At 37.6% G+C, this 26,304-nt stretch overlaps 1 protein-coding gene across 1 annotated transcript in view; it reads left to right on the plus strand.

Moving 5' to 3' along the window:
- PHF6 (PHD finger protein 6) overlaps window positions 1-20,560 on the plus strand; it is a 58,187-nt gene extending 37,627 nt beyond the window's left edge. The window contains exons 6-11 of the mRNA XM_081115148.1: window positions 5,824-5,990; window positions 6,158-6,301; window positions 7,652-7,756; window positions 10,250-10,383; window positions 18,818-18,947; window positions 19,270-20,560. Coding sequence (XP_080971274.1) covers window positions 5,824-5,990; window positions 6,158-6,301; window positions 7,652-7,756; window positions 10,250-10,383; window positions 18,818-18,947 — 680 coding nt within the window. The 3' untranslated portion in view covers window positions 19,270-20,560. The remainder of the gene's footprint in view (window positions 1-5,823; window positions 5,991-6,157; window positions 6,302-7,651; window positions 7,757-10,249; window positions 10,384-18,817; window positions 18,948-19,269) is intronic.
- Window positions 20,561-26,304: the final 5,744 nt, after the last annotated feature.

A 26,304-nucleotide genomic window follows, 5' to 3' on the forward strand; every position in this document is an offset into this window, starting at 1 on the left:
TTGTCATTCTGTGGTATATCACAGACATTCTTTCACGTCAGTGCATACAGATAAAACTCATTCTTTTTAAGTTATGTCCCCTAAAATAAATAGAAGTGCGATTTATTTAAGGATTTCTCTTAACAAAAACCAGTTATATCTATTTTTCACAAGTATATATAAAACTGATCTCCCTTATACGTGTGTGTGTGTGTGTGTGTGTGTGTGTGTGTGTGTGATTCTATATGATAGAGTCCTAGAAATGAAGTTGCCAGGTGAAGGGGTCTATGCATTTAACATTGGAAATAACTACTGTCACATGTACCCAGTTTATGCTGCCACCAGCAGTGTATGAGAGTACCCAATTTCCTACTTATCTCATTTAATTTCCTTTATTTTATCACTAGTAAGGTTGGGCTTCTGCTACCTTTTTTAAGTCATTTATATTTCTTCTGTGAATTGCCAGTTCCTATCCTTTGCTTATTATTTCTTGAAGCTTGTCTTTTTAAAGTTGATTTGTAGTGCTCTTTATATATATATATATACTAGAGGCCCGGTGCACAAAAATTCGTGCAATTGGGGGCAGGGGTCTCTCAGCCCTCTTGCAGTCCGGGACCCCTTGGGAGATGTCCACCTGCCAGTTTAGGCCCACTCCCCAGGGGGTCGGGCCTAAGCTGGCATTCAGACATCCCTCTGGGAGCCCTCGGGGGATGTCCGCCTGTGGCTTAGGCTACGGAGGAGGCGGGAGAGGCTCCCGCCATCACCACACCACTGTGTTCGCAGACATCAGCCTGGCTTGTGGCTGAGCAGAGCTCCCCCTGTGGGAGTGCACTGACCACCAGGGGGCAACTCCTGCATTGAGAGTCTGCCCCCTGGTGGTCAGTGCGGGTTATAGCCACCGGTCGTTCTGCTGTTAGGGTCAATTTGCATATTACCCTTTTATTATATAGGATTATTCTTCTGTCACTAAATGCAAATGATTTCCCAGTTTATCATTTGTTTTTGCATTTGGTATATGGTACTTGTGCCACACAAGTTTAGTGAGATCTCTCAATCTTTTTCTTTACGGCTTCTTAGGTGTCCCAACCCTAAGATTATAAAAAATATTCTCCTTCATTGCTTCTGTTACATTTATAGTTTTTTTTTATGATTAGATTTTTAAATTCATCTCTAATTTTCCTATGGTATGAGAAATGAATCTCAATTTTTTCTAAATGTAGAGCCAACTGTGCCATTATGTCTTTCCCCTACTCATTTCAAATGACACCATTATCATAGTCTGGATCAGTGGTTCTCAACCTGTGGGTCGTGACCCCTTTGGCGGTCGAACGACCCTTTCACAGGGGTTGCCTAAGACCATCCTGAAAATCAGATATTTACATTACGCTTCATAACAGTAGCAACATTACAGTTATGAAGTAGCAACGAAAATAATTTTATGGTTAGGTCACAACATGAGGAACTGTATTTAAAGGGCCAGAAGGTTGAGAACCACTGGTCTGGATCTTCATATATGTACATGGGTCTATTTTTTTATTATTATTATTATGAAATTTCTTTTACTTCAGTATATGTGGTGAGGCTTACTGGGAATCTAAAAAGACCATAACAGCGGAAAGAGAATGCTTGAAAAGATTAGGTTTAAGTGTAGATTTTAATTCAAATGCAATTTCTATGGGACAATTTTCAATCTTGCTTTTTCTTCTGCTGATAACTTTTCCTGTGCCAGTGTTTTAACTGCTATTGCTTTACAGTGTATTTTTGCCCTGGCCAGTGTGACTCAGTTGGTTGGAGTGTCGTCCCACACACCAATAGAAGGCAGGTTCAAGTCCCTATTAGGGCACATATCCAGGTTGTGTGTCCGATTCCAGGTTAGGGAGCTGGCGGGAGGCAGCCAATTGATGTTTCTCTCTTTCCCTTCCTCTCTCTAAAATATATATGTATACACACACACACACATATAATTTTTTTAAAGATAGTCTTGTGAATTGTACTTTTACTCTTCCATGGAATCAATTTATAAGTTTTTATTTTATTGGAGTTTTGTTAAATTAGGTTAGTGAGAACTGATACCATTCTGTTGTTGATCCTGTTCATCCAGAAACATGGTCTATCTGAACATTATTGTGGGGCTTCTTTATATTTTTACTAGAGGCCCGGTGCATGAATTCCTGCATGGGTGGGGTCCGCCGGCCTGCCCCAATGGGGGTCCATCAGGCTGGGCCAGCGGGGGGAAGGGGCCGTGGGCAGTTGGCCAGCCGGCCCTGCCCCTGATCAGGATGAGGGGGCCAATCGGGGCTAGGCCAGCCAGGGGGAGGGGCTGTGGGCAGTTGGCTGGCCAGCACCACCCCTGATCAGGGTGTTGGGGGCTGATCAGGGGCCGGGCTGGCTGGGGGGAGGGCCAATCAGGGCTCAGATAAGGCTGGTTGGCTGCCTCAGTGCGCTTCATAGCCACTGGTTGTTCTGGTCGTTCCGCCATTCTGGTCTCTGGGCTCTTATATATATAAATTTTTAACACGTTGTTGGGTTTATTGTAGCTTTTTACAGCTATTTTAAGTGTGCTATTTTGAGAAGTGAAAATGATATGTCACTTAATTTATACTTGTTTGATTCTAGAGTAGTCAAACTTTCTAAAAGCATGTTTATATTCTGTGATATTTGATCATGTGTTTGATCCATTTTTCTGTTGGAGTCAATCTTTAAGAGCTTATATTATAAGGATACTAATCCTTTGTCATAGGTGCAGCAGATATTTTTTCAGTTGCCTTGTAATTTTATCAGTTTTTTTACTTTCACCAGTTTGAAAGTTAAATCTATCAATTGTGATTTGTTTTTTACTGTTGCTGTTATGAAGTCCTCTAAAATTTTATACTGAATGATTCCATATTTAGGACAGATAAATATGCCATGTGGAAAACTAAACATATTGGCCTGATAATGAAGTCAGAGTATTTGCTTTATAGATATTTAATATAGTGTTATTATAGTGTTAGTGATTATTTCATTATAAACAGAATATTATGTATATCAGATGTGATATATCAGAATGATTGAAATACTTGTTTATGATATTTCATTTTAATAATTTTTAATTTTTAGCCAGTGTAAGTAATTCTAGCAGCTTTAATTAAATTCTGTATGAAAATTGTCAGTTTGAGTGTTTAAAGTAGGTGGTATGTTCTGATATGAAATTTGCTATAGAGTTAAGATCAGAAGATATCTTTAATTGACTTGTGTGTCTTCACAAGGAGATTTATTCACATGAATTTGTCTTATTGCCTGTAAAATACTATCCACTTTTACTTTTTCCCCTTGTTTTCTCCCTCAAATCCTACAATAGTTATGTAAAATTGTATTGATGCAAACTTTATTAACTGTTGTGAAAACAGTCTAAAATTCTCAATTCCTGAAGTTTATATATTTAGGTATATTAATTGAATTACCTTTTATTACCTTTTTCTTTTTTTTTAATTCTCACCTGAGAATATGTTTTTTTTGTTTTGTTTTTGTTTTATATTTCTTTATTGATTTCAGAGAGAAAGAGAGAAGGAGAGAGAGATAGAAACATCAATGATGAGAGAGAATCATTAATCGGCTGCCTCCTGCACACCCCCCCCACTGGGGATCAACCCCCGCAACCCAGGCATGTGCCCTTGGCTGGAATCGAACCTGGGACCCTTCAGTTGAAACACAGGCATGTGCCCTTGGTTGGAATCGAACCTGGGACCCTTCAGTCCGTAGGCTGATGCTCTATCCACTGAGCCAAGCCGGCTAGGGCGAGAATATGTTTTTTTAAAATATATTTTTCAAGAGAGAGGAAGGGAGAGAGAGAAACATCGATGTGAAAGAGAAACCTTGATCTGTTGCCTCCTGCATCTGACCAAACCAAGGATCGAACCTGCAACCTGGGTATGTACCCTAACTGAGAATCAAACCCGCAACCTTTTGGTGTACAGGACAACTCTCCAGCCAACTGAGCCACCCAAGCAGGACAAATTACCCTTTTTAAAAAAATCATAATAAATATGCTTCTATTTGTAAAATAAAAATTTTCAAGTACAGTGAAGCTTTGACTTATGAGTGTCCCGACTAACGAGTTTTTTGAGATACCAGCTGTCTCTCAGCCGATTTTTTGCATTGAGTTGATAGAGTAATTTGAGTTAACAAGCTCCTTAATGAGCTCAGTCTTGGAATGAATTAAACTCGTTAAGTCAAGGCCCCACTGTATTTATTAGGAAAGATCTGCATAGAAGTTGATATGCTTTTTTCATTGAAAAAATTAGTCCCTGGAATTATAATCAATAACTAATGGTACAAAAGAAATGAAGAAGGTATTAGCTCTGTGCCTTAAAGTTTCTGTAGTTTGACCCCAAGTCAAGTGAACATTTGGTTTTTATACCTTTTTAGAACTAAATACATTGTCTTATATGTAGTAGGCCTTCAATAAATAAAATATTTGTAGTGAATAACTAAATGAAACACCTTCCATTAATGGTAGAAATTATTTTCAAATTGCTGGGAAATGCAGTTCTAAAATTTCTACATATACTTTGTTTAATCCATTAAAGTATGTACTGCTAACCTACAACATAGCTTTTCTATTGCTTACGTTAGAAATTCCTTTTATAGTTAACTAGAGGCCCGCTGCATGAAATTCGTGCATGGGGGTATGTGTCCCTCAGCCCAGCCTGCACCCTCTCCAATCTGGGACCCCTCAAGGGCAGTCGGGCATCCCCCTCACAATCCAGGACTGCTGGCTCCCAACCGCTCACCAGCCAGCCTGCCTGATTGCCCCCAACCACTTCTGCCTTCCAGCCTGATCACCCCTAACCACTCCCCTGCCAGCCTGATCGATGCCTAACTGCTCCCCTGCTGGCCTGGTCGCCCCCAACTGCCCTCCCCTGTAGGCCTTAGTCACCCCTCAACTGCCCTCGCCTGCAGGCCTGGGTCCTCCTCATTTGCCCTCCCCTGTAGGCTTTAGTCACCCCCAACTGCCCTCCCCTGCAGGCCTTGGTCCACCTCAACTGCCCTCCCCTGCTGGCCATCTTGTGTCCACATGGGGGCGGCCATCTTGTGTGTTGGAGTGATGGTTAGTTTGCATATTACCTCTTTATTAGATAGGATACTTGTTTAATTACTTGTTCAGTTAGTTCATTTGTAGATGATTTCCTTGTTAAATTTGATCATTTCATTTTCATGATAGTTTACAGAACTAGCTGTCTAGAGCAGTACTGTCCAGTAGACTTTTCTGTGATAGAAACATTCTGTCTGTGATGTCCATTAGAGACACACCTTGCCACATGTTTTCAAGGCAATTGAGAAACTGAAGGTTTAATTCTATTTAATTATAAATGACTTAAATTTTAAAAAATCTCATGTTGCTAGTAGCTACTATATTATACAGCACAGATATACCTACTTTATGTTCATTTAGTTTTCCAAGTTGTTCTAAGTTTATTTTCTAGGTAAGTTCTGATTTCACCAACAGTGTGAGGTAAGACTCTGAAACCTATGGTAAAAAAAAAAAAATGAGCTAATTCTAAAAATTAATTTATTAGAGTTTAGAGATGTTTACTGAATTATGTAGACAAGATCACAAAACCCATTTTTATAGAATTATAAGTTCAATGAAATAATTTTCAATTATTATAATAAAAGTATTTTTGTTTGATTTTTTTGCATTTATGTGAAACTTTAGGTTGCTATAATTGAACATATCACAGACCATTTCTCCTTATTTCCAAAGGCAGTTTTATTCTAAGGAGAAACCTATGATCTAATGCTCATGAACTAATGCTCATTTTAAGATTGGTCCATGTAAAGTTTTTGTTCATTTTTAAACAGCTGATTTAGAAGAAAGTTTTAATGAACATGAACTGGAGCCCTCATCACCTAAAAGTAAAAAGAAAAGTCGCAAAGGAAGGCCACGAAAAACTAATTTTAAAGGGCTATCGGAAGATACCAGGTCCACATCCTCCCATGGAACAGATGAAATGGAAAGTAGTTCCTATGTAAGTAGAAAAATGCTTTATTCTTACTTTTTGTTGCATTATGAATATTTCATTTAAACTGTGTTTATAGGTAAAATTCCTCATTTGAAATGTTAACTAAGCTTGAGGTTACTAATAGCATATTTTCATGGATTTTTAAAAAAGTTTCTTTCTCTTTTCATTTGCAGAGAGATAGGTCTCCACACAGAAGCAGCCCTAGTGACACCAGGCCTAAATGTGGATTTTGTCATGTAGGGGAGGAAGAAAATGAAGCAAGAGGAAAGCTGCATATATTTAATGCCAAGAAGGCAGCTGCGCATTATAAGTGTATGGTAAGCATAGTTTCTTTTATGTGCTTTTAAACCCGTTTTTTGAAAAGCATTTAGCTAGTAATCAAGTATGGCACTTTCCCCCCAGCATTAGTATTTTATAATTATGAATAGTACTAGAGGCCTGGTGCTCGACATTTGTGTCCTGGCACAGAGGGGGGGAGGAGGGGTGGGATCCCTCAGCCCGGCCTGCACCCTCTCGCAGTTCGGGACCCCTCAGAGGATGTCCGCTTGCCAGGTTAGGCCCGCTCCCCGCCATCGCCACTGTGCTTGCCAGCCAGAAGCTGGGCTCGCTGCTCCTTAGCATGAACCCGGCTTCTGGCTGAGCGGCGCTTTCCCTGTGGGAGTGCACTGACCACCAGGGGGCAGCTCCTGCATTGAGCGTCAGCCCCCTGGTGTCAGTGCGCATCATAGTGACTGGTCGTTCTGCTGTTTGGTCAATTTGCATATTAGGGTTTTGTTTCATAGGCTATCCTGTAGTCCCACATCTTCATAAAACAGCTTTTAAAAAATATGTAGCCTCTATAATTTAGTAGGATTTAAATCAATTCTGATTATACTTATCATATTCTAGATAATCTATAATTAACACAAAACTGTAAAACTTTCAGCTTTATAAACTTGTTATGAAAGATATATTCAGTCTCCACTATAACCAAGTAAATGCCTCTCTTATTATACCTCATACACTGTATTGCAGCTATTTATGAACCTCTCTTCCCTAATAGACTCTTAAATTCTTTGTGGATAAGAACTATCTTATCGTTGCATCCTTAGTTATAGGTCTGAAATATAAATACACATAAATGTTTATTATTTAGATAGATTGTGTTGAATTACTCATCCCATACATGATTAGGTTCTAAAATATATATTATTTATACCAGAAGTTCTTAACTTGAGATGCATATTAGATTTACCTGGGAGTTTTTTCCAAAATATGTATCTCTGGAGTAGATCCCAAACATGTCTTATTTGGGGGAAAGAAATCCTCAGGTAATACTGATCTGCATCAATGGGTGAAATTTGCCAATTGAAACTATTTCTTAAAACTTTGTCTAAATGTAATAGTTGAGATGACAGTGTGACACTGTTGAAATCTACATTGTTTAATAAAGTATTTGATCTTGGCTCCATACTGGCAACATTAGTTTTATTTCATTCTTTTTATTTTGGGTTATATTTCAATCAAACATAGTAATATATTAAAAATATTTGAATCAGTAATTGATTATTAAGGAAAAGTCCTCTTTCTCAGGACATTGAAATAATGTAATACATTCTTATTATGTTTAATCTTTTTCTAAAAAGGATTCTGAATATTAAATGTTCTTTCATTTTTTTCTTCTCTAGTTATTTTCTTCTGGCACAGTCCAGCTCACAACAACATCAAGAGCAGAATTTGGAGATTTTGATATTAAAACTGTTCTGCAGGAGATTAAGCGAGGAAAGAGAATGGTCTGTGGTTTTATATTTATGCTATGCAACGTTTCTCTTCTGATGTTCTGCTTTAAATATAGAACACTTCTAAATTTATCCAGCCATCAAAAAATTTAATATAAAGTAGTTAAAGCACAGTATCTATTTGACTTATTTGTAATATAATAAAGGATGATGATGTTACTGAAACTTATTCCTTTTTCTATGTAACTTCATTACTTAAGAGAATTATAATGAGATTTATTTTTCAGGGTATTTGAGAGTCTTTTAATAAAAAATGATGTGAATGTAATGCTACTTATTAAGTTTAAAGTGTTAATATTGTTTAAGCTTGCCTAAAGAAAAATTCCAAAACCCCAATAGAGCATTGAGAACCTCCCCATGTTGTAATTCATTTTTTTTATAAAAGGAAGAGTTTTTTCAGAGCCTTCTGTTTAGTTAAAGTTCACATACATAGTATGTTTCCTAAAATGTTTATCAAAACCTTAAAGTTTTCTTTAAAATGGGCCTGAGTCTCATGTTTTTAAGTATACTGAATTACTAATAAATAGCTTTAAGTAATATCGGCATCTTTATTCATCATTCCTTTACAGTTTATGAATATTATAAAATATCAATGGAATGCAAAATCTTTTCATTAAGAAAGCAATTACCTCTAGAAATGACTTTAATTTTTGAAATTTTTTTAATTGTGAAAATTTTCAAACATATCAAAATTAGAAAGATTAGTAACACACGTCTATCCATCACCTTGACTCATCAGTTATCAAGAATTTGCGGCACTCGTTTCATCTATGCCTTTTAATCTTGTTGCTTGAAGTATTTCAAAGCAGAGCTGAGACTTGATATCATTTCACCTCTACATATTTCAGTATGTATCTCTTAAAAGTTGGACATTTTCTTACCTAACCACAATGTCATTATTCTTTATAAATTAACAATGAGTCCTCAGTGTCATTTAATACCCAGTTTGTATTTGTATTTCCCCAGTTGTCTCAAAACTATCTTTTTAAAATTCATTTGCGTTAATCAGAACCCAAAGGAGGCTCATACATTACATGTGGTTTTTATACATTCCTTCAGTGATCCAGGGCACACCCTCTTCCCTGTCTTTGTTGTTTCTGGTTTGGTTTTGTTGTATGCCATTGACTTGTTGAAGAAACTTAATTGCCTTGTAGACTATCCCACATGCTTTTATTTGTCTGTTTGCTTTTTCATGATGCCATTTACCTTGTGCCTCTATTTGCTAGATTTTCTTTTAAAATGAAGTTAGATGTAAAGTCTTGATTAGATTCAGTTTCAGCATTTTGGGGGGTAAGAACTACTTTACAGGTGGTACTATATCATCCATATTTTATCACATCAGACAACTCATAATGTCTGATCTTTGCATTCAGGCAGTGAATCTGATCCCTCTGTTTTGAAATTCCCCTTCAGTCTTTCATCTAGTGGTTTCAAACATTGATGATCTTTGTCTGAATCCATTAGGAATGACCATTTGTTTAGGGAATTACACTTTTGAAGTTTAATTCACACTTTTGAAGGTGTGAAGACTGTTGATGTTCTCTCTTCCATTTAAATCAATTTCAGTTTATTTATACTTCAATTACACTTTTAAAAATGAAACTTCTTTAAAACAATGTATAGACTAAAAAAGGGGAAATAATTTCATCATATCATACAGAGCAATGTTGTTGTGTCATATAGCTAAAGTCCAAATAGGGATAATAATTCAGTTCTTTTGACCAACTTATTTACCTCTGCACTATTGAATGTTAAGGCAAGCAATAACCTAGCATTTCCCCAAGTGTGCTCCAAAGGAAATTAGCCCATCAAGATGCTCCCTCAGCCCTCCAAAAATAAGAGTATCTGGAGTTCAGTAAACTTGGGAACTGTTTACTGTACCCTCCTTCCTGGAGAAAACATTGTGAGAAGTCCTTCCATGGAACAATCTGTTTAAAACTAACATTTCTCAAATTTCTTTGACTATGACATCCTTTTGTCATCAGTCACCTTTTAATCTCTAACATTCTTAAGGCAATTCTGATCTAGGCCAGATCGAGGTCTTGAAAATACTTCAGCTCTTTCAGTGTCCCTCTGCCCTTTTGCCTACTTGGTAGCAATCCCTCTCTGGGGGAATTGCTTCCTTATCTTCTCATTCCATAATAGGAAAGGAACTGATCTCAGGGAAGAAAAGAAGCCGACCACTAAAATATAGAATACCATTCTTTTTGTGTTTGGCAGTATTAAGAAGTGTCTAATTTATGTCTATATGTCATATCTCTAACAGGGGATGACTTAATATTAGAAAGTATATCAAAGTATGGTTGAAATTGCTGCATTATTTGATATATTGCTATATAAGTTCAGTGCATTACTTTTTAATAGAAAATTGGCTGTTTTCTTTGTAAGCTGGAATGTTTGGCTGAAATATGGCTAAAATAGAAAAAAATGAGATTGCATAGAGTTTGAAATACTGCTTATGATTATTCTTTCTCTTCCCTTAAACAGAAATGTACACTTTGCAGTCAGCCCGGTGCTACTATTGGATGTGAAATAAAAGCCTGTGTTAAGACTTACCATTACCACTGTGGAGTACAAGACAAAGCTAAATACATTGAAAATATGTCACGAGGAATTTACAAGTAAGAGAACAATTGTCCATTTTCCATTGTCAGTAAGTAACTGCCCTTAAATAGATGGCATTAGTTTACTTAATCACTATTTTTAGGTGGTATTTAGCAAAGTATAGAATACTGAGGATTCTGTATAAGAAATGAGTACTGCAAATAGCATTTTCCTCTAACTACGCATCCCTGAATTAGCATTCATTCAACTTGTATTTATTATGCTTACTATGTGCCAGGCATTGTACCAGGATTTGAGCATACAATAATGATCAAAACAGACATGGATTGTGCCTTCATGAAGCTTACAGTCTAGTGAGAGAGACATATTAATTCTTTGGCCACATAGCTGAGTACACCATTACAAACTACATAAGTACTATAAAGGATACATTACCAAGCCCTGTGAGAACACATAACAAGGAGGACCTAACCTAGTCCATAGTGGGAGAGTGTTTAGGAATTTCCTTAAGGACATAGTGCTTGAACTGAGATACGAAGGGTGAAAATGAATGTGGGGGTGTTGGGAAAGTGTTGTAGGCAGAAGCAAGAGTACAAATGGGGAGGTGAGTTAGGAGGCTACTGCTGAGGGTCTAGGTGACAATTGTTGGGAGCTTAGAATAGGATAGGGTTATGAAGATACAAGTCAAAAGATACTCAGAGAAGAATGATGAAAGAGTAAACTTTGACGGTTTGAGATTATAAGCTACCCTCTTTTTTATAAGTCTTCCATGTGCTGCATTGGGCTAGTGTTATCAATGTGCATCTATAATGGTTCCATGTATTTAATTGAATGGAGAATAAGTTGGTAGGGATCCCTGAATTTTTTATTTGCCTGTGCAAATTATAAAGCACTTCCTTACTCTCATATTCTCAGTATGCAATGAACCAGTGACTCAAGGTTTACTCTTTTGTGTACAAAACAATTTACATAAACAATCACCGTGTCATTTGAGTTTCTGCATGAGGTGCTAATGCTGTATTATAAAATTTGCAAAACCTTCTTTAATAATAAAGGCACAGATGATTTTCAAGTGAGTTTTATAAAGCCTTTAAGGAACAAATAATTCCAGTGTTATTTAAAGAGGTCCACCCAGCACAAAGCGAAAGATGGAAAATCTCTTGGTTCATTTTGTGAAACTTGCATAATTGTGGCACCAAAATTGACAAAAAATAACATTTAAAACAAAACAAAAACAATAGACCATTTTATAAATATATATATACACCAAAATCCTAAACAAAATATTATAAAATCAAGTGCTGTTTTCTAACAATTTAAAGACTGTTCAAAATTAGGCAGTATATTAATGTGGTCCATTATAATTAATAAAGAATAATCCTATCACCTCCTGGTGGATAGTGAAAGAACATTTGATACCATTTAATATCCATGAATTTTAAACTTAACAAGAGTGCTCTTGATAAGCTAGGAGTCTTATTAGAATGTTTATGAGAAAAAAACAGCAAATAGCTTATTTAGTGTTAAAGGGACAATGGTCCTTATTCATGGCTGAGCCTCAGAATCACCTGGGGGTGGATAGGGCCTTCTTTAGAAATGTTCTTTGCCTGGACCCCACCCTCAGAGATTTAAATTCAGTAGGCAGAGACCCAAACTATGTATTTTTGTGACTCCCCAGGTGATTCTCATGTTCATCTCTAATTGAAAACCACTATACTAACATACTTTCATTCAAATCAAGAACAAGACAAGGTGCCAACTACCAGCATTGTTTTTAGTGTTCTTCTGGAGTGTTAAACCAGTGTAACAAGAATAGGAAGAAAAATGTATAATAAATATTGTGAAGGGAAAAAGCTGTTGGTGTTTTTGATACCATTGTCTACCAAGAAAATCCAAAGGAATCAACTCTGAATTTATTAAACTTAATTGCTCAGTAAGGTTAATGCATATGAGGTGAATTTTTAAAAACAATTGCAATAAAATCTAGTTAGAAATGTAAAAGAAATAGCCATGGGTTGGTTATAAGCATGTGAAAAACTGTTCAACCTTATTAGTAATTAAGGAAATGCAAATTAAGATAAGATCTTAGCAATTTTTGCCTATCAGATGGGCAAAGATTAGTAGGATTCATATTAGCTACTGTTAGCTAGGTTCTAGAGACACAGGCATTCTCAAGGGATGTTCAGGTAGAATGTAAATTGGTACAACTTTTTAGGAGAGCAGTTTATTATTGGAGACCAAACCTTGAAATAATGCATTTGCTGCTAGTCTATTTATAGGGATTTATCTCAGGGAAGTGAGCAGATAATATAGTACAAAGATATATGTGCAAGAGTGTCATTGTATTATTATTAATGATTGCTGCCATATCCACTAGGGCCGTGGTCGGCAAACTGCGGCTCACGAGCCACATGTGGCTCTATGGCCCCTTGAGTGTGACTCTTCCTAAGCCTTAGGAGTACCCTAATTAGGTTAATAACAATTTACCTACCTATATAGTTTAAGTTTAAAAAATTTGGCTCTCAAAAGAAATTTCAGTTGTTGTCCTGTTGATATTTGGCTTTGTTGACTAATGAGTTTGCCGACCACTGCACTAGGGCATTTTAGAATCAACTATACTAAGGACTGACCAGGTTACCATAGGTGGCATCAGTCTACTCAAGACAGGAACTGTAGCAGGCCAGGAGGGTAACATCAAATATTCCACTTCCGTGGGAGTCCTTGCAGTAGTCAGAATAGCAGTATAGCTCAGGACTAATAAGACCTGATCCACATGGAGTGGTCATGGGATCCACCACCTTGGCTTAAAAGCCTCATACCCCATCATAGCCAGTGCCTCTTATAAGTTATATAGGGATAGGTAATTTTCAGGTTATATCATAAAGAGGACCAAAGATGGCTTCTTATCAGAATATTTATAATTCTCCCAATGAAGATAGAGTCTACCAATTTGAGGGTAACATAGCTTAGTGAAATAGTTGACACACCCATTTTTCAAAGTTGCCAGTGGAACAGAGCCAGAGAGTTAACCAAAGGTTAAATTCTCATTCAGAAAGGGAAAAGATTTTTGTTAATCTTTTACCCTCAATAGCAAAATAAAATAAACCGGAATGTTCATCAGGAGACTTAATAAATTTTAGTTCATGCATTTAGTGGAATACTATGCCGCAATTAAGGAATGAAGTAGCTCCATGTATAGAGTTGTAAAGAGGTATTTCTGTGATAGAGTAAGGGCGGGATAAGTTGTAGATGTGTACAATATATGTGTATATTTTCATTTACATAGAAAAATGTTCTGTTTATTTAGTAAACAGTTGTTACCTCTCATTCATTGCAGAGGGATGGACGTGAAGAGGCAATTTTATAGTCTCTTTTATACTGTGGTATTTGGATAGTTTTATGAGTAATACATCATTATTTAAAGTAGCCATTAATATTTTAAAATAACAAACCCATCTTAAACATCTAAAATTTGATATATGGAGAATTTTTATATTTTAATTTTATTTAGGTATTTGTTATTATAAGAGTTACCTGTTTTTATTTTGGAAAAAAATAGATAAGGAAAAACACTTAATGTCAACTTTAATTCTGTCACTAGAAATAACAATTTTAAATCTTGGAATACTTTACTCTGACATTTGTGTGATCATAAATGTGTGCATATTTATAAAAACAAGATTTTATTTTATTTTTTTATTTTTTTTAAAATATATTTTATTGATTTTTTACAGAGAGGAAGGGAGAGAGATAGAGAGTTAGAAACATCGATGAGAGCGAAACATCGATCAGCTGCCTCCTGCACATCTCCTACTGGGGATGTGCCCGCAACCCAGGTACATGCCCTTGACCGGAATCGAACCTGGGACCTTTCAGTCCGCAGGCCGACGCTCTGTCCACTGAGCCAAACCAGTTTTGGCAAGATTTTATTATACTGTTTTATAATCTGTTTTCCACTTACTATCCCCAAGACATTTTTTCTGTGACATTAGTTTGACATCATCATTTTAATGGTTGCATGATATTCCGTTGCATGGGTATATCAGATTGTTTAATCAACTCCTTTCTTAGACATTTGGGTAGTTTTTACTTTTTAACTCTTAGAAAACCATGTTGCAGTGACCATCTCTAAACAAAAATATTTGCACTGGGATCCATGATGATTTGAATGGCTCTTTTTATTTTTTTTTTACATTTAAATTTGTTTCTAAAATCTACTTATGTGGATTCCAGATTATTTTATCATAGAGACCATTGAGTTCAAATGATAGTCCATATATATATACAGTACTTTAGGGAAAGAAGCATAGACAAATAGGAAATACAAGGAGGAATATTTCTGAATGAAGTGGCTTCATTCTGTGTGGCTTGTTTTACCAGCCTTTTCTGGATCCTGAATATATTTATATTTAAAGGGCAAAGGAAGATTATATAGTTGCCAGGGCTGACCAGCAGACCCTGAGCTACGGATAAATGATTGGATGAATGATTACTCTGACACACGTTTCTGTGAAAGAGAGGGCTAAGGGACTGCCTGGCTAAAGGAACCAGACAGCCACGTTCACCTTTACTGTAGGCTTTTACTGTAGCAACAGCTTGAACTAAAATTAACTTCTAAATGCTATCAGCAGGGTAAATATTGTTGAGAAAACACATGCATCTGCAGTGTCCTTTAAGCAAGGATGTCTGGAGTCTAAACATAAAGATTCCAGTAAAGCACCCACAGGCTCAGACTTGTTTGGAAAAGTCAAGGCAGGGTCTGCCACCTTCGGCAAGGTTCCCCTAGAGGCCTCTGACCTTTCGAAGAATCCTCCTTACAGACTTCCAACCAAGTCCCATGCTTCCCCTCATATATAATGATTGTTTTTAATCCTATTTTATTATCTTTATTATATTTTTAAACTATTTAAATATGTATTTTTTAAATTTCAGTCTCCCACCATAAAAAAGTAAGTTCTGTGACAGCAGTGATCTTGTTTGTCCAATCGACAGCTGTGGCCTTGATGTCTAGATTGGTGAAGGACATGTAATGGGCCCATGGGAAATAGTACTTGAGTGAAAAATAATCCCATAAAAAGATTAAAATTTGTTCTAATAACAAAGGGCTTATCCTTTTAGATAAAACTCTATTATAAAAATTTTGAAAGTATACAAAAATAGGATCCTACATCAACTCCCTATCTCAGGAGTACTAAGTTATTGTTATAGTTGTTTCATCTATGATTTAATATACCCAGATTAAAGCATATTATCTGGGGCAGCAGTCACCACCGGTGGTCTGCAGACCACTGGTGGTCCGTGAAGTCCAAAAGGTTAGCGACCACTGATCTGGGGTATATTAAAGCAGAATCCCAGATTTCGTTATTTTATCCCTACATACTTCAGTATGCATCTCTTTAAAATATGGGTGTTCCTTACTTAATCACTATGCCATTGTCACACTTTTTAAAATAAGTTCTTCGCATCATCTCATATTCAGATCACATTTCTCCAATTGTCTTAAAAGTATCTTCTTAGATTTGCTTTGCTCAAATCTCAATACATACATTGCATTTGATGGATGTGTCACTTAAGTCTCTCTTAATTTAGAGAAATCTCTGCTCCATGTCAACTTTTGCCCCTACTTGTTGAAGAACCTCAATAAGTTGTCCTCTAAAAGTCTTACATTCTAGATTTTTCTATTTGCTTTTTTAAAAAAATATTTTTTTATTGATTTCAGAGAGGAAGGGGGAGAGAGAGGGAGAGAAAGAAACATCAGTGAAGAGGGAATATCATTGATTGGCTGCCTCCTGCACACCCCACACTGGGGATCGAACCCGGGCATGTGCCCTGACCAGGAATCAACCTGTGACCTCCTAGTTCGTAGGTCAACGCTCAGCCATTGAGCCATGGCCAATTGGGCTCTATTTGCTTTTTTAATGAGGCTATTGCCTCATTTCTCTACCCGTCCATATTTCCCATAAACTGTAAGTTGGTTCAGAGGTTTAATTGTATTCAGGTTATATTTTGGGGAAGATACTTCATAGCTGTAATATGTAGGAATCTCACTCTTGGTATTTGAACTCATGATTCCCAATGTGCAGTGTTTGAAGAGTACAAATTCTCCATAGTTCTTTGGAAAAATTTTGAGAATAAAGGAGTAATGAACAAAACTAGGTCAGAAGTCAGTTGTTATTGTTGTTCCCCCACAACCCCATGCCTATCTTTTATTCTATGCACATGTTAGAAACTTCTCATGTTAAACTCAGTTCTAGATCATTTGTGGCTGATGAATTCCTATATGATCATCTTTTATCCATTTCTGACCACAAGGGGGCATCCACTGAACATTTTTTAAGAATTATTCTGTCTTCTCATCCTGTATACAGTCATCTGCCACCTAAGGACATGGATATGTTCTGAGAAACGGGTGGCTAGGCAATTTCATCTTGTACAAAAATCATGGACTGCACTTATACAAACCTAGATGGTATAGTCTACTACACACCTGGGTTATATGGTATGGCCTATTGCTCCTAGGCTACAAGCCTGTACAGCATGTTACTCTACAAAACAATACAAGAGAAAATGATGCAATCAAGAGACACTGTAAACGTGAGATGTATGATGAGGCAGTTGCCTGCGTAATACAACTTACTATTTTACAGCAAACTTTCTTTTAATAAGTGGAAAGAGTATAGTCTAAATTAACAATAAAAAGTATAGTATAGTAAATACAAAAACCAGTAGAAGTCCTTTATTATTATCAATTGTTAAGTACTGTACATAATTATGTGCTATATTTTTATACAGCTGGCGGCACAGTAAGTTTATTTACACCAGTATCACCACAAATGTGAAGAATGTGTTGCATTATGATGTTATGGTGGCTATGATGTCACTAGGTAATAGGAATTTTTCAGCTACATTATAATCTTATGGGAGCACCTTCCTATATGTGGCCTGTCATAGACTTAAACATTGTTATGCAGCACATGATTGTAATTTACCTAAAACTGAGCTCAGATCAGCCCATTCTTTGATTATAGTAGGGTTGGTTAGCTATAAAAAAAATATATTGGTACATATACATTAAAGTGGCCTAAATCCTGGTCCAAAATCACCTGCATTGCCATTTTCATAAAAAAAACACAAAGAATTTTAGTTATACTGTATCTTCTGAGTCCAAATAAAAGATTGTTGGAACTACATGATGTCAAAGTATCACTTCAGAGATTATTTACTAATTTTAAAGGGGAAAACCTATCTTTACAATGGATCACTCTGGCTGTCACCACCACCTTAACCAAATGATCAAACAGCATCACTAAAATGGAACATTCTGAAATTACATGCCTCCTGAAGTATGCAGGATTGCATACAAAAAGTTGAACCTAAAGCTAACCAAGCCCTTGGGCTTTATTTCTAGTTTATAGGAAATATGGTGTGAGGGAGAACCAAATAACAGTACCACGATTAGACAAATCCAGAGTGTGGTATAGCTGACAAGGTATCTAATCTAACTCTTCTCAAAAGAGTATCATAGGGGAAATTTTTTAGAGGAACCAATCTAGATTAAAAGAGACATAGCCAAATGTAGTTCCTGGAAAACTGTCAGGTGATCCATAAAGTTATTCTAATGAAGACTAGGACACTAATAATGAAAAGGCATTTGAAGAGTTTGAATAAAATTGTCACATGAGATCTTGAACAGAAAGTAATCTATATATATAAAAGCCAAGCGACCAAATGACCAATCGCTATGATGTACACTCCGGCGGCCAACCAGCCCAATGGGGGCCCCAATTGCCCCCCCCTCCACAACCTCCCACAGCCCCTCATCCCGGCTGGCCAACCGCCCACGGCCCCTCCCCTCTGGCAGGCCCCCTACCCCCATTAGTGATGTGTTGGCCGGCCAACTGCCCGCAGCCCCTCTCCCTGGCCGGCCCCAATCAGCCTCCATCAAGGCGGGCCGGCCAGACCCCACCCATGCATGAATTCATGCTCCAGGCTTCTAGTTATATATAATTTCCTGGAATGTGCTTTTAAATAATGAATATGAAACATTACAGAATTTGAGTGTTCATCTCTATACCTTAAAATTGATATTTTCAAGTTGGCCAAAACTTTGTTTTTATTTCTTTAGCCTTAAAACTTTTAAAATTTTATTTTTAATTACAGTTGACATGCAATATTATTTTATATCAAAAACTTTGGTTTTAATTTCATTGGGGAAAATGATAAATTGCTTTATATTTGGGTTTATTTGATAGCTTTTATCCTAAACCAAAGGTTTTATTTCAGATGAACTTTTAATATCTCATTAATAGAGTACTTTCCTATCTTTTAGATAGAAATGGACCTGTATGTAACTAATTGTGAAGTGTTTTTAAGGGTGAATGAGGAAACTCATATTTTAAATGGGCACCAACCTCATCCACTAATGACATAAATATATATCATGAACAGAAGCAAAACAATTTGAGATTTTTTTATCCTTCATCATTGTAGACTATATTGTAAAAATCATAGTGGAAATGATGAAAGAGATGAAGAAGATGAGGAACGAGAGAGTAAAAGCCGGGGAAGATTAGAAATTGATCAGCAACGACTAACTCAGCAACAACTTAATGGAAACTAGGTATGAAAGTTAATTATATCGGATCTGTTGTCAGAATACAATACACATTGATAAAAACATGTTGAAGTAATGGTGTGCGGTATGATTTTTTTAATGCTATTATGTTTAGTTGAGCATGTCACTAGAATGCTGAGGATTGTGTGAGCTTGCATAGTTTTTTAAACTAGCAGATTTTGTAACAGTAAAAACAAGCTATCTACTTTATCAATAAATGTAATTGTAATGTCAAGTCAGTAAAATATCCTCCCTCCTCAATAACATTATATTTATTGTGTTCCCCTCAAGCATCATATTTTACATTTTTTTATCATCTTTTAAACAGGTTCATGGGACAGAGTTAGAAAACTGGGAATGAATATGACATCCATAACTACTATTCTCTTTTCACTGTTTTCTAAAATCAAAAAGGGTTTGTAACTTTTTGCTGCCCAACTCTTAGATCCTTCATTGAACTGCCTAAAAACGTCTTGTTTGTTTTATGAGCCTTCCTCACTAGATGGCAGAGTTTGACATGTTGATATTACATAGCTGTAGTTTGCAGTTTCTGGGAAGCAATTGAAACACTATTAACCCTGTGTATAGTGTCAACAGTTAAAGCAGATATTGCAATGAAGTAAGCTATATTTCTGTACTGAACAAAGTTCTGTTTAGAGTGTCTGAGTTTGTTTAGTGGATTCATACTCAAGGGAAAGCATAAGCAAATTTCACTTTACAGTGCAAACACACCTCTGGTCGCAACACATGGGAATTTGTGAATTTTTTTTCACACTCAAGTAATGAAGGCTAGAAATGAAGAGAACTTTCTTTTTCTTTTGGCTTTGACAGCAACTGCTAAATATTTCTTCCAAGAAGTGTGCTAAAGCATTTCATTTGGTTCCTGTAAAGTTGTTCTCACTGACCAGCATGGACTCAAGCAACTGGTGATTATAAGCTATGAGCTCCAGTGCTTATGCCAAAATCCTCTTCACAGTAAACCTCTTCTTTTTTCATGTTATACAAAGAGCTTCTAGCAAAATTATTGGATCCTTTCAAGTTTAAACTAACATTTGGCAACAGCAAATTAAACCTCTTTAAGATTTAAAGGGTTACCACTCACTAAGGACTTTAGCTACCATGTCTGAAACCCGTTCCTTTCAAGTGCCGTGTTGTGTGGAACACTTCATATACTGGCCCAAAGTATGTAAGGAGGTCTCATGTGCTCTAAGAGTAAAAAACAGTCTTTGCATTAAACAGTATTTATTTTTTAATTTTGTGACCACTATGTTAGAAACTTTATTTAATATTTTTTTAATGTTTTCATTCAGTGCTTTGCTTATCTATTAAATTGGCTTTTGTGCCCTGCTTTTCCTCTAGTAGGGCTCGGCGTTGTTTTATGGATCATCAGGATTGTTTCTCAAAGCCTAAGAATCCAGCCTTTTAGAAAGGATTTTCACACTGGCATTTCTAGCTAGTGATACTTTCTTCCATTTATCTTCTGAAGCACATTTATATATTTCTTTATGTCAAAACCAAAAACTTTAGTTGTGATCTGCCTAATATTACCATAACACCTCATTATCAAGGGTAGGGATTTCTGAATGATTAGTTAACCTACCACATTAAAGCAAATTAGCAAACAAAAAAATCATGTTAACATGACTGTGCATCAAGATATTTTGTATCTTATGGGAAACCATTTTTAAGATATAACAGGTGGAAAATTACACTGTGCTTAATGACTGATTTTTTTTTAACTGATAGTCCCTTAAAGACACATTTGTCAAGTGTGTATTCACACATTTACTTAAATCAAGGGACTCCATGATTGCTTTATTTTAACCATTTTTTATTATTTTTAGAAAGAAACTAGCTTTAGTAGTGGGTTGCTCTCCCTATATGTTTTGCTCTTCTTGCTCTAAATATGCCATTGGATTTTTTTATGTGTATGTGATGAATTTACAAAATTCACCATGACTTGAAGTGCAACGACAGATCAAGATGTTTGTTTACCAAGCTATGTGACTTTTCCCAAAGGATCTGTACTTTATTTCCTTACAGCAGCTTGAAACTCATTATTTTAAATCTTTGAATCACTGTGTCTAGATCCTTTTTACATTGTATGCCATCGATTTACCCATGAAACAATAGAGCACCTTCATTTTTGGACAACTACTGTAATGATGTTTTTAGGAAAAATGGAAGGTGCCAGGGGTAATAATGGCCAGTCAATAATCATGTAGTGAACTTCAAATACTATAGCTGTTAGTTGATGGATTTGTTATGTAATCCAGTGTATGATTTTGTATGAGTTTGTTCAACCCTTTCTCTGCCACTAGCAACCAGAATAGCACTTTACCTTTTGGTTGGCTAGGTAAGTGGCTGGCTACCTATTTTTCTCACTGTGGTGTGATTGGCTAAATAGTCTTTCATTAAAAGTTGAAATGTAAATTGAAGTCACATGAAAAACTCAACTTTGATTGTAAACCTCCGATATTTTTATTTTCTATCCATATTTGTCACATGCTGAGTAAAAGTGCCTTACAATGTAAAAATTGTACAGTACTTATGTTCCCAAGTAGCATCATCATCTTCTGGGTAGTACATTGTGGTATGAATATTTAGAAAAATGGACCTCAGCAGTGTATTTACTGTTCATCTCTTAAGTCCTTAACTGTAGTTTTAATAAGCATGACATTATTTGATAAGTATATGACATTTACATCATTTCAAAAAATACTGCCATGACTGTGTTTTATGCATATTTTAGCTTGAAATTTTAAAGCAACTTTTCTTTTTTCCTTTTTTTCCTATTTTTGTTTTGTTTTTGTTATTGATATTAAACAGTGTAATCTTTGCAAGCGTATATTGAAGATTATTCTGGGGCATTTATTGCCTTACCAGAAATGTTAGTAAGAAATGTTCTTTAGAGTAGAAAGATAGACTTGAGTTTCTATACTTTAATAAGAACTCTTTGTTCCTGGGGTGAGGGGGGGAAGTGAATTTTACTTTCATCTCAATTTATTAAAAACCCACAACTGATACATTTTATTTCAAAAGTCAGCAATTTTAGAATTTCAGATAGTACTTGCTCAGGAGTACATGCTACTCAAGATGTTAAGAGAATAACAAGCTATATAGATCTACTGTTGAATCAGAATCTATGTACTTGAACAAATGTGTGAATCTTAAATATCTCAAAGCAAAAGAAAAGTGTTCTTCCAGAATGTTGCTTTTTTTTAAAGCGTTCAAGTTAGACCAAGGCATACAGTTTTGTTCTAACAGACATTTAGGTTAATTGTAAAGATAAGGAATGCATTAGGGGTCAAAATCAAACATTCCTCTCTTGTTATGTATATTTTGTTCCTGTTATATTGGCTTTATTTTCAAAATTGTAGTTTGTAGCACTAGCTTCCTTTTATTGGTATTGCATATACTATTCATTCAATAAATGAGTTAATGACTTTCATGTTCGTATGTATGTCTTTTTTGTGAAAGGGTATAATGAAGCTTATTTGTAACAGCAATAGTATTGTGTTCCTTTTAGTCTTGCTTTATTGAATTTGAGTTTAGTTCAAAGTTTCACAACATAAAAGGTTTTATCATGGAGAGACAGCAATCTTTCAAATACAATAGAACTGCATTACATCTTAGTTCTCTTATTATTATACTAGAGGCCTGTTCCACGAAGAGATTCATGCAATAGGCCTTCCCTTCCCTTGGCTGCTGGCACCAGTTTTCCTCTGGCACCTGGGACCCAGGCCTTCACTCTGGCTGGGCTCCGGCCAGAGCCCCCCCACAGCTGTGAGGCCTCGCGACTCCGCTGATCCTGGCATGGTGAGGCCTTCCGGCTCCGCTGATCCCGGCGCAATAAGGCCTCGCAGCTCCACTGATCCCGGGCCATGAGGCCTCCTGGCTCCGCTTATCCTGGGACCATGAGGCCTCGGGGCTCCACTGATCCCGGGGGCATGAAGCCTCCTGGTTCCGCTGATCCCGGGGCGTGAGGCCTCCTGGCTCCGCTGATCCCAGCATGGTGAGGCCTCGCGGCTCCGCTGATCCCTGGGCCGTGAGGCCTTGGCTCCGCTGAGGCTTTGGGTACATTTGGCTTCGCTCCACCCTTGGAACCTACGTATTCAAATTAACCATCTTTGTTGGCCGTTAATTTGCATATCACCCTGATTAGCCAATGGGAAGTGTAGCAAAGGTATGGTCAATTACCCTTTTGTCTTTTATTAGATAGGATGATTCAGATACTAGTACCTATGGCCTAAATCACACCTTCTACAACTTAGTTAAAAGGTGATTTTGAAAATAACCCAAAATTCCTAATATAGTTAATCAGATTGGTAATAAGGGTACAGAATTAATATCTTTGTCATGAAGGGATTTCACTTTATAGATTTAAATTTACTCCCTTTACCTTGGACAGCTTGCTTCTAGTACCGTACTCATATATTGAGGTGATCATATTCAGGCAGAAATCAAAGTTTTAATTAGTGGAATATGCTCATTCTATACACACAATTCCCAACCTGCCTTCCTACTCAAGAGGGGGGAAAATATCAAGCAGTAGGTTCTGACTAATGATGGAACTTTTGATGGTGTGCTTTTCTGAAAATGTTACCTAATAGTGGTTTGCGCACACGTGCATGCATGCGTGTGTGTGTGTATGTGTGTGTGTTTAAAATCCATAATTTAGTTACATTTTAATTACCACTATAAAATTATGGAGAAGGGATGTATGTGGTTTTCTTTAGCTAATTTAAACTACTGACAGCTGGGTTGTTGTGTTTGGTGTTTTTCTTTGTTTTGGTTCTCAGCTGCACTCATCAGCAATTGCTGAGGACATTCCAAAGCATAAATCTGGTAGAATTTCCTAAGAGAATTCTACAGCCAGCAAATGGCCAGTTTGTCTTTGTAAGAGAAAACCCCAATCCATTTTTTTTTCAAATTTTTGTTTTTATTTTATTTTATTATATTTTTTAAACGATTCAGAGAGGAAGGGAGATGGAGAGAGAGATAGAAACATCAGTGATGAGAGAATCATTGATCGACTGCCTCCTGCCCGCCCCACACAGGGGATCAAGCCCACAACCTGGGCATGTGCCCTGACTAGGAATCAAATGGTGACCTCCAGGTTCATAGGTCAACACTCAACCACAACCATGCTGGCTGGGACATCTTTTCTTAAAATTATATTTGTTTTACTGATTTTTAGAGAGAGAGGGGAAGGGGGAGAGAGAGAGAGAAACATCGATGAGCAAGACATTTATTGGCTGCCTCCTGCATGCCCTCTACTGACTATCCAGCTCCCAACCCAGACATGTGCCCTGACTGGGAATTGAACCAGTGACCTCTTGGTACATGAGTCGAAGCTCAACCAATTGAGCCACCTGGCCAGGACCCAATCCAGCTTATCCTATCTAATAATAGACAAACATGGTAATTAACCGTAACTTTGCTACCCTTCCCATTGGCTAATCAGCGAGATATGCAAATTAACTGCCAACCAAGATGGCGGCCGGCAGCCAGGCAGCTGAAGCGAACAGGAGGCTTGCTTGCTCCAGTGATGGAGGAAGCCAAGATTCCCCGCCTGCCGCTGCTGGACTCTGAGCTGCAGTCTAAGCAACTATGTTGCAATTATAGAAGTTAAACAATCCCCAGAAACCTGCTTTCAGCCAGCCGGGCTTCAGCCAGCAGGACCGCAACAGTGTTTCAATTATAGAACCCAAACAAATCCAGATACCTGCTTTTAGCAGCCGAGGTCTCAGAGCTGGAGCCAAGCCTCAGAGCTAAAGCCGGCTCTCAGCTCCAGTGACAGCCATAGAAGGTAAATAAATCCCAGAATAAAAAGAAAAAGAGAGGTTGGGAGCTTCAGTCACCCGCCAGCCTGAAAACGGCCCTCAGCCCCTCACCCAGACTGGCCAGGCACCCCAGTGGGGACCCCCACCCTGAAGGGGGTGTGACCAGCTGCAAACAGCCATTAGCCCCTCATCCAGGCTGGTCAGGCACCCAAGCGGGACCCCCACCCTGAAGGGGGTGTGACCAGCTGCAAACAGCCATCATCCCCTCATCCAGGCTGGCCAGGCACCCAAGCTGGACCCCTACCCTGATCCAGGACACCCTTAAGGGCAAACCAGCCGGCCCCCACCCATGCACCAGGCTTCTATCCTATACAGTAAAAGGGTAATATGAAAACTGACCCTAACGGCAGAAGGACTGGGAATGACTGGTCACTATGACACACACTGACCACCAGGGGGCAGAGTCTCAATGCAGGAGCTGCCCTCTGGTGTTCAGGTCGCTCTCACCTGGGAGGAGCTCTGTTCAGCCACAAGCCAGGCTGATGGCTGCCAGTACAACAGTGGTGGTGGGAGCCTCTCCTGCCTCCTCAGCAGCGCTAAGGATGTCCAACTGCAGTTTAGGCCTGCTCCCCACTGGCAAGTGGACATCCCCCGAGGGCTGCTGGGCTGCCAGAGAGATGCCTGATTGCCATCTTAGGCCCAATCTCCCGGGGAGCGGGCCTAAGCCAGCAGGTGGTCATCCCCTGAGGGGTCCCAGACTGCGAGAGGGCACAGGTCGGGCTGAGGGACCTCCCTTTCCCCCCGAGTGCACAAATTTTTGTGTACCGGGCCTCTAGTATTTATATATTGGAGTCTTATGGAGACACGGTGCTCCTTTACTTATCAACCCATGTTACATAATTTTGCCTTATTAAGATAATGACATAACTACATTAAGGACATAAGGAAAAATTTTATTCCTGACTTTTTTTCAGAAGATGAAAACTATAAAATACCACACTATAGAAGACCGGTTCTGTATATGGTTAGTGTACTAAAGTCAAGTCAGTCATTCAGATCTGGGTCCTGTCAAAAGATAAGACATCCATAGACATTCAGATTATACCTTTGGCTATATCTACCTCTCTGTGGATATAAATGTGTTTTTATATTGGAAGTAGGGGCAGTGGCAGGGAGACAGAGAAGATGCAGCTGGATAAAATGGGACCTGATGGAGTAGATATTCAAGGGAGTGTTAGGAACATGGCAATAGAAATAAACTGTAGTTTAATATGGACACTGGATTTTGAGCTGCTGAGTTTTTATAAAGGGATTTGTACAAAAGGGTATGGTTTTTCTGTTTATAAGTATTTTTAAAATCAGAGCTATTTATAGAATTTTTATTTATAAAATTCACATCCTAGCCCTCTCCGGTTTTGGCTTAATGGATAGAGTGTCAGCCTGTGGACTAAAAAGTCACGGGTTTGATACTGGTCAAGGGCATATGCCTGGGTTGCAGGCTCAATCCCTCATAGGGGGCATGTAAGAGGTGGCCAATCAATGATTCTCTCATCATTGATGTTTCTCTCTCTCTCTCC

This window comes from Myotis nattereri, assembly GCF_964212035.1.
Source record: "Myotis nattereri genome assembly, chromosome: X".
Taxonomy (NCBI): Eukaryota; Metazoa; Chordata; class Mammalia; order Chiroptera; family Vespertilionidae; genus Myotis; species Myotis nattereri.